The sequence below is a fragment of the Octopus sinensis genome, linkage group LG3 (assembly GCF_006345805.1).
Source record: "Octopus sinensis linkage group LG3, ASM634580v1, whole genome shotgun sequence".
Taxonomy (NCBI): domain Eukaryota; kingdom Metazoa; phylum Mollusca; class Cephalopoda; order Octopoda; family Octopodidae; genus Octopus; species Octopus sinensis.
In genome coordinates, this window is record NC_042999.1 from 62,080,631 (window position 1) to 62,090,266 (window position 9,636).

The following is a 9,636-nucleotide window of genomic DNA, read 5'->3' on the forward strand; positions in this document are numbered from 1 at the left end:
TTAAGAGGGAAAAATTGCTAACAGAATTCAAGAGTGAATGTCTGAATGTACAACACAGAGAGGCAGAAGGAAGTTTGTGTGGAAAGGTGAACAAAAGGAAACAATGGTGGTACATGGAAACATGGCAAGATGGTGAAAGAAATGAATGAAAAGTAAAAAGAGCAATAAATTGATAGACATGAAGATGGAAATATAAACAGCTAGACAGAAGAGATGACAATACAACTTTTCTCTTTTCTCTTTTACTCTCTTTTACTTGTTTCAGTCATTTGATTGTGGCCATGCTGGAGCACCACTTTTAGTCGAGCAAATCAACCCAAGGACTTATTCTCTGTAAGCCCAGTATTTATTCTATCGGTCTCTTTTGCCGAACCGCTAAGTAACAGGGACATAAACACACCAGCATCAGTTGTCAAGCGATGGTGGGGGTGGAAAAAATACAGACACACATACATATACACACACACATACACACACACATACATATGCATATATACGATGGGCTTCTTTCAGTTTCCGTCTACCAAATCCACTCACAAGGCTTTGGTTGGCCCAAGGCTAAAGTAGAAGACACTTGCCCGAGGTGCCACGCAGTGGGACTGAACCTGGAACCATGTGGTTGGTAAGCAAGCTGCTTACCACACAGCCACTTCGGCACCTATCTTCAAATATTTTTTAAATAACCTGTGAACAAGAGATTCAAAATTAATCAACTTGCAATCAATAAATGTAAAAGTTTTTTTAAAAAATAATTAAAAAAGTATTTACCACTTTCTTTGGTAGAATTTGTATAATCCACTTCAGTAATTTTGTCATCATCAGAATCACGGATTTTAACAGCAAAATTTTGTTCCATGTCCATTGAGGTACTAGGTGCTTCGGGAGAATTATCATACAGCAGCATATTATTTGTTGTTAGATCTGGAGATGCAGATGTATCAGAGTCAAAATTTTGAGACATTACTGAATTTAATGCATCAGTCTGCCTCACTGAGAGCAGATCATCACATCTGGTAGCTAAATCACACTCAGAGAAGAATTCTAGGGAATTTTTATTCTTTGAAGCAGAAATATTTGATTTCTCTATATTGGTGGAAATGGAGATTCTATCAAGCAAAGTAGCTCTGTCTTGGGAACCGTCTCTCTTATTTTGGCTTTCAGCATCACTACATTTATCTACTGCTTCATAGCTGTCTGTATTTATACAGCGGTCACGCAGTGGATGAGTATTGCCATTATCTACTGCATCACTACTGCCTGCATTTATACAGAGGTCATGTGGTTTATAACTGTTGCAATTATCTACTGCTTCACAGCTATCTGTATTTATACAGCGGTCACGCAGTGGATGAGTATTGCCATTATCTACTGCATTACTACTGCCTGCATTTATACAGATGTCATGTGATTCATAACTGCTGCAATTATCTACTGCTTCCGTACAACCTTCATTCATACAGTTGTCATGCAGTTGATAAGTGTCATAGTTATCTACTGCTTGACGACTGCTTGTATTTATATAGTGGTCATGTAGTGGATGATTGTCAGGGTTACCTACTGTTTGACCATTGTCTACAGTCATGTAACTACCACGTACAGGATAATTTTCAATTTGATCTTCATCATTGAAATAGTGAACATTCTGTTGACATGGCTTCTCCTGATAACTACTTAGCCTTTTCTCCACCTGCTGTTGACTTCTGCGATTGCAAGTGTTATCATTTAACTGACCATTATCAACAACAATACCACAGTCTTCCTTTTGACCTTTATTTCTAGTAGTTGCAATATGACTATGCTGTGAAAGAGAAGAACAGCTTCTAATAACTGGACATTGATCAAATTTTTTCCTTTCACTCAAATGCAATGCAACATCGCAATTCTCTGAAGAAGATTTAATCAATTCATTTTCTTTAATCAATGATTGCTCTTTATCAATGTTGCCATCATATTTAATAGTTTGCCTTTCAAAACTGCTTTCATTGCAATGAGTAATGTTTAAATTTTTTGAGGAAATAGAACCAGTCAAAGAATTTAAGTGTGACTGAACTTGTGATTTAGAATTAAGGTTTGTATGAAATGGTTCTAAATACCCTGGAGTATCAGAAGTAGATGATTCTGGTTTTGGTGAAGGAATTGATTCTTCAGATGCATTATGATGTTTGGGACATTCAGAAAACTCTGTATTAGTCTCTAACAGATAGTGTTTGGACATATTTCTTTCATTTGAATCTAAATGATTAGAATTAAAAGTATCTGTAATATTTCTACTTTTCTCAGATTCATTAATGGCAACTTGCTTAATATATTTGTTTAAGTCTTCTGTTTTAGGATTGCCATTTCCTTGATTATTAGAAAGCTCACATTTTGATGAACTTTCACAATGTACTACAGTAGATTTGGTACCGTCTTCCTCTTCATCATCATCACTCCCATAATTATTTGATAATAATACATTGAATGGAATATATTCCATAGTCTTATTTTCAAGTAGATTACATGGAGCTCTGAATCCATCCAATTTTTCTTCTCTAATATCATTTATTCTCCTTTGAGGCAAAATATTATAGCTTTTACATAATATCTCAGATGAGTTATTATGTAAAGGTGAACAGTTAGAAGTATTCTCAAAGCTTACTTCTTCCACTTCCTCAGAAATACATGGCAAAAAATTTTCAGTCTTACTTGTCAAAATATCAAAGCACTTTGGAGTTTTATGTGGTTTTGTGCAGGAATGAGATGGATGTGCAAAATTAAAGGAATCTGCATTTTCCATCTTGGAGGATGATGTTCCATCAACATACAGACTTTCAGTCAGAATTCTATCTCCAAGTTTACTTTCTAACGCATCTTGGAACATTGAAAATCTCTGAGTGTTTATATTGCTCAGTCCTTCAGGAAACAGCTTGCATGGTGAAAAACTCTCTGGATTTATTACATGTAAGCTTCTGGGATTATGCACAGTTTGGGATGATTCAGAATTATTTCTATGATAACTAGAAGCAGCATTCTTCAAACTGGATGGTTGTTCATATTGTACTTCAAAGAAATAATCAGTGCAAGTTGATGCTTTAGAATGCAGGCGAGAACTTAAACATAAACTAGAATTAGTTATATCTACAGTATCAAAATCTTGTGTTGTTGACAAACTAGCATCATCAGACTTACTTTCAGCATCAAAATTAAAAACAAAAGAATTTTCCATTCTGTCTTCGTATTTACTATCAGATCTATTACATTTGAAACAGTTGTGATTTGAAGGAATGTCATGTTCTTGAAAGCTATCAGTAATAGTTGAAATAGGAGTTTCATGAATCTTTGAGAAACTAGGCAAATCAAAACCAATCTTTCTGGAACCATCAGATGAAGTGTGAGATTTATTTGCAGAGAGAATTTCTTCTTTAGAATAGGTATTTAGGTTAAAGTTTTGACATTGTAACCCATGAAAGTCTTTTGAAATCTGCAGATTAGATTTTGCATCATTTTTTTCATTCTTTCTGTAAGTTTGAAGGAAAGATGAAGAAGTAAGAAATCTATGCTCACCAAACTTACGACAACATTCATTTTGAATTAAAGCATCACCAGATATTTTATCATTTAACAGAACATCATCATGATTTTTCTTAAGTGAAGTATATTTTGTCTCAGACTCCCTCAGTAAGCTAATACCATCATCTTTCACATAAGGGAAATTTTCTGGCATAATCAAATGGTTATTCAATACTGGTATTTCTTTAGGTTTCTCAAGTAAGTCTATAGACTGCTTGTCTTTAATGGCTGATAAATTTTCTGCTTCTTCATTTAAAACTCTGTCCTTTATATTTCCACTAACCTGCATTTTATCTCCAGATTTCTTTTTCAATAAATTAGCAAGCTTTGATGATATTGACTGATGAGTGTCAGCCACCACTTCATGTTTTGGTGCTGTAGAATCACCTGAAAAATGCTCATGACAAAATATTTCGTTCTCACTCATCTTATTTGATAAGGTTTTACTGCTTTCACGAGCGGGTCCAGTTTTTGACTCAAAACTTAAGGTTTTTGAAATATCTGAGGAATTCAGACTTTCACTAATTAGATCTGAAGATTTTTTTGTTCCAGCTAAAGAAAATTGTCGAGATGAACTGGAAGACCTAAACTGATCTAAGATAGATCGAGTGGAAGCTTTCATTTCAGAAGGAGCTCTAGTTGGGTAATTTTTTTTTATACGGAAAGCTGATGGAAGTGTCATCTTTGACCTGCTTGTTTTGCATTTAAGAATTCTTTCATTTACAATGGAATTAGCAACCATTTTTCTCTGGGCCAAAATGTTTCTCTTTGTGTCTTCAACACATTTGGATCTCTCACATGAAACTGAATCTTCTTCCACAGTGCTAGGGGTTTCAGTGAAAATGCTTATAGATTCAGTTAACAATTTTGTGCAAGAACCAAATGATTTGCTGGAACCAACAGGTGATTTAATAACAGGTGTATCAATATTTTCTGTTAAAGACTCATCTATACCTTCTGTTAAAGATTCATTCTCATTGGAATCTGCAGAATTATACTGTACCTGGCTTTCAGTTGAAACATCCAGACAATTATCAATATCTTCTTTGTCATAGTTCTTCTTAGAAAACTTCGAAGGGATATCACTATCATCAATATTAAGATCGTCAACCTGTTCATCCAATTTAGTTTTAAAGAGATTACGTTTAATCGGTAGGGACTTGAGAGCCCGAGATTTCACATTATCATACAGTTGGTCTTCAATATTATCATCAATCTCTTTATCTGGATCTCTGATCATAGAGTCTAAAGGAGATTGGCTACCATTTAATTGAAACTTAGATTCTTTCTTTAATTCCAAAGCTAGAGAGTCAACAGTCATAAGATTTTCTTTTCTTAAAAAATTCCAGCACATTTCCTCCACAGCTTGCAACAGATTTTCCATTTCAATAAATTCAACCATGGTCTTGCGTGGGTCAAAAGTTATATCGTACACATTAAGAGGACACTTAATGTTCAACAAAAAAATTGGATATTTTTTAGAAAGTTTAGAAGGGCTTACCTTTTCACTATTCTCCAAAGTTAGCTTTTGTTTAATAATCAAAGACTTTTTAAGAATATTATTTATTACTTTATGTATCTTTGTATTTAGCACAAGGCGTTTGTTGATGTATATAAACTGGATATCTTTCCTATAATGGTTGTCTCGTCCTATATAGCCACTAAGTGAAAAATAGCCAGAACTGTGCGAAACTTCACAGAGACCTTCTGATTTGGTGTGACCAAAAAGGTAAGAGAATGTATTTAACAAACTACTAGTTTTGTGTGTTTGTAGCATAACAGAACCAGTGACATCATTACGAAGAGTTATTGATAATTTTGGCTGCAACAATGCCAAGGCTTCAACACGATGACAAATATTTTCAAGCTCTAAACTCAACCTAATTGATTTTTGCCTTACAGGAAGGTTGTAGAACAAATTATGCAGTGTAAGAGTGGTTCCTGGACTAGGGCGAGGATTCTTTGATTCTATGGTAGGTAAAGGCTTCCCATGTTGGAAAATCTTACTATAGGTTTGAGCTGAGAGCTGCGTTCGAGTGTTAATCTCTAGTAATGAAGAAATGTTACAGAGACTGGCCAAAGCCTCTCCTCTGTATCCAAAATAATTCAGAGAATCCAAATCTTCAATACCTTGACATTTACTTGTTGAATACCTACAAAATAAAAAAAAAATAATTAATTATGAAATTGAGTCAACATCATAGCATGTAAAGGAGCTGATAAATTCTTAAAGCACAACAACATGAAAATTATTTTTCATAGTTGCATTTAGATCAGTTTGATCTCCTGTCATCTGATCACAGTGCAAGCCAATGACCTAGAAGATAAGAGCCAGTGAGAATCAAGAAAGAATAATACACTTGGTAAGGGTCCTACCAATTACTTTTCAGGACAATATCTAGTGCTGACGAGCTGACAGAAACGTTCGCATGCCGGGCAAAATGCTTAGCGGTATTTCGTCAAGGTTGACTTTGCCTTTCATCCTTTTGGGGGTCGATTAAATAAGTACCAGTTATGCACTGGGGTCGATGTAATCGACTTAATCTGTTTGTCTGTCATTGTTTGTCCTCTCTGTGTTTAGCCACTTGTGGGTAGTAAAGAAATAGTTATTTCCTCTGCCGTTACGTTCTGAGTTCAAATTCCGCCGCGGTCGACTTTGCCTTTCATCCTTTCAGGGTCCATTAAATAAGTATCAGTTACGCACTGGGGTCAATATAATCGACTTAATCCGTTTGTCCCCTCTGTGTCTAGCCCCTTGTGGGCAGTAAACAAATAAGTATCTAGTGCTGGCTTGCACCTAGCACACAACTTCCACTTATGGCACTGCAAACTGTTTGATGCAGCAGTGTAATACCTCCAGAACAACAGTATTTACTGGCCAGTTAAAACAGCTTATTTGCAGGTCAGTTAAAGTAGCCAACAAGTCAAATTTTCAATGAAATTCTTAAAGGATTCCTATGCATGTGAGAACTGGATTTCTGACAAATTATACAAAAAAATTTAATCATCAGTCAAAATTCAACAACCTCAGAGCATGGTGAGACACATTGATTGCTATAGTCCTCTCGCTGCACCCTTAATGTGCTCTGTCACTGATCCATGAAAAGAGAATGAGGCTAATCATCAATGAAGCATTTCATTAAAACCCAAGTCGAATGTAAGTGAAGACACAAACTTTTTTTAAAAACTGCAAAGGAACAGCAAACCGTTTGTTGTCATGATAAGGTTGTTATATACATCTGCAACAATAAAACACTACCTCTTCCATAGCTTCTTCAGTCATGAGGGCACATGAAAGGTGTAATATAATCAGGAGTAATTATAATTCTATAATTGCCAGCACAACTGCATCATTTAAAAATGGTACTCTTTAATAAGTACCATTGGTGTCTAAGAGATGGAGTCTGGTCATTTTCCAAAAACAAAATAGACAAACAAGGAAGAACATAACTGTCCTCAATTTAGTACCATTATTGTCATTTAATGGCCACGTTTCCATGGAATTTGTTAAGACAGATTTTCTATGGTCAGATGCCCTTCCTGACACCAAACCTTACCTGTTTCCAAGCAAGGTAATATTTGCCCACATCTATTAACGTTTTTCATAGAAGACTGGAAACAAAGAACCTGACTTGTATGAGGATACTGCTCATATACAACCATCATGTGATGACTAGACAAAGGTACACACAAACGAAAGACTTCAGCTTCCATCTACAAAATCTACTCATAAGGCTTTGGTCAGCCTAGGACTACAGTAGAAGATATATGCCCAAGATGCAGTGCAGTGGGACTGAACACAAGGCCACATGGTTGTGAAGCAGGCTTCTTAACCACATAGCCACACTTGTGCTTTAACAGCAATGCCTGCACCTGCACAGTCAAACCTGTGCCTATCAAAGATTTCTAATCCAAATCTGGTACTATGTACACATCTAAGAATAAGTCACCTAATTACAATTGGAGATGAAACACGTCAAAATGTGGATTAGATGTCAATATTAAAAAATGATGAAGTTAACAGTCTGAAAAATTACAATCTTATTAACAGTGCCTCATCTCAGACATTTAAACATTCAATAATCTTACCTTTGTCCAACTTTATCAAGCTCTTCGACAGCAATCCCACATCCATTGTCCACAACCTGGATGCGAAAACAGGATAAGTCTACCCGAACAGCAATACACTTAGCACCAGCGTCAACAGCATTGAGGAGTAATTCTTCAACACACTGAGTGACACTTGTTATTGCTACACCAGACCGAATGTAGGATTGAACACTGGCTGGTAGCTGCTTGATCATGATGGTAGATCATCTGAAAAGGGAGTGGAGTCTGTTTTAATATGCATCAATTTTATGTACATACTGAGAAATAGTATTCAAGTACTGGGAAAACTAACCTGGATTTTATTTATATATGAGATTAAGCTAAATAACTCTCTATTTTATGCATGTGTGTGTGTGTGTGAAAGACATCCAGCCATAGAAACTATACCAGTTCCTGTCAAACCATCCTACCCATGCCAGAAAATGGACATTAAATGATGATGATGATGACATATATATATTGCTGATTGCTGAGACCCCCTTCGGTCATGAGTGACCATGGGTTTGCACCTAGAGAGTTACCCTCTGAGGCACAAGTCTGGGCAAGGTTGTTTTATGGAAGACCAGTAGTCGCCCATGCATACCGGCCTCCCCTCTCCATGCCACCAGTGTTATCCAAGGGAAAGACAAAGGTCGATACAGCTTGGCACCTGTGACGTCGCAACTCATTTCTACAGCTGAGTGAACTGGAGCAACGTGAAATAAAGTGTCTTGCTCAACAACACAATACGCAGCCTGGTCCGGTATTCGAACTCACAACCTCATAATCGTAAGCTCGACACTATATTGATGTGTATGAGTCTGTTTTCTGGAGAAGTGATGCGGCAAATACACCTTATTTTGGTTTACTCATTTTGCCCCAACCAAATTTGTCTCTCATATGCTCAGAGAACAGCAATAATTTTCTGAGATAGTGATCAGGTTATGTTATAATGCTCTTAATGCATTTAGGGAAGGCCATTTGCTTAGCTAATATAGTTTTTATAAAACAGTGAACATTTGTAAAAAAAAAAAAATTGTCTCAAAGTCAAAAATGTAGCAAAAATACCTTATTTTGCCCCACCCTAATTAAACCTGTTTAGGGCTATAACACAAACACAGAGCGAGTGTGTGTGTGTGCGCATGCATTATAAACATGCATATATTCTTTTACTGGTTTTAGTCCTTTTATTGTGACCACACTGGGACATTGCATTCTGAGGTATAGCCGTACTAATCGAACTACACCAGTACTTATCGACACTATTTATATCTAACTCTAAATAGAATTTGTGCGCTCAGAGCGTTGAGAGAAGTAGCTAAAACAAAGTTCCCCAGCCTTCAATGTTTTACCGATTCTGATAAAGATTTCAGGCATTATTAAGTGCTAAAGAAAATTTTTATTATAATATTTCAATAACATATCAGACAGAGTCTTTGTAAAGCTCACAAGAAATTTTAACATCCAAGGCAAAAAAAAAACAAGTCAAAACAGAAGTGAACCTCCCGAAGCAGCACGAAGAGAACAGCTTCTGCTAGCAGGTTTCTTTGTAAACAAACACTCGTCTAATGAAAACTAGATGTTATCAAAGCAATGGGCGTAGAAATGATTTCATAATTTAATATAAAGACACTTAATAGCGGAGAAGAGTTGAGTGCGTGCATTTGAGTACTTACTGGTTGTTATTTTCATTTTAATTAATCAAAAATTTGTCATTAAGAAGCCAAAGCTGATTCCACGTGTAGCCATGTTATGTTTCTTTGCGCAAGTGCTACTGACAACTTCCGGCGAAACATATCCCGGCCACAAATAATTCCCTATTTTGGTCGTAATAATAAGATATATCATAGGATGAAAATAAAATTAAATTTAGACATAGATCGACTGTATAATATTTTTTTTTCGCCACGTCTGACGCCAACCAATAAGTCTCTACTTTTATTCTGTCATTTAAAATTATGCGTGATACATGGAGTTTTATATCAGCTGGCATTACGT

At 35.9% G+C, this 9,636-nt stretch overlaps 1 protein-coding gene across 3 annotated transcripts in view; it reads right to left on the reverse strand.

Moving 5' to 3' along the window:
• Positions 1-9,413, reverse strand: part of LOC118762464 (DNA mismatch repair protein Mlh3-like) — a 55,095-nt gene extending 45,682 nt beyond the window's left edge. For 2 of the 3 annotated variants that reach the window (XM_036501015.1, XM_036501013.1), the window contains exons 1-3: positions 9,315-9,413; positions 7,639-7,866; positions 769-5,702 (exon numbers count right to left, since the gene is read on the reverse strand). In XM_036501015.1, coding sequence (XP_036356908.1) covers positions 769-5,702; positions 7,639-7,853 — 5,149 coding nt within the window. In that variant the 5' untranslated portion in view covers positions 7,854-7,866; positions 9,315-9,413. The remainder of the gene's footprint in view (positions 1-768; positions 5,703-7,638; positions 7,867-9,314) is intronic. The other variant, XM_036501014.1, reaches the window with a different exon arrangement.
• Between the last annotated feature and the right edge of the window lie 223 nt (positions 9,414-9,636).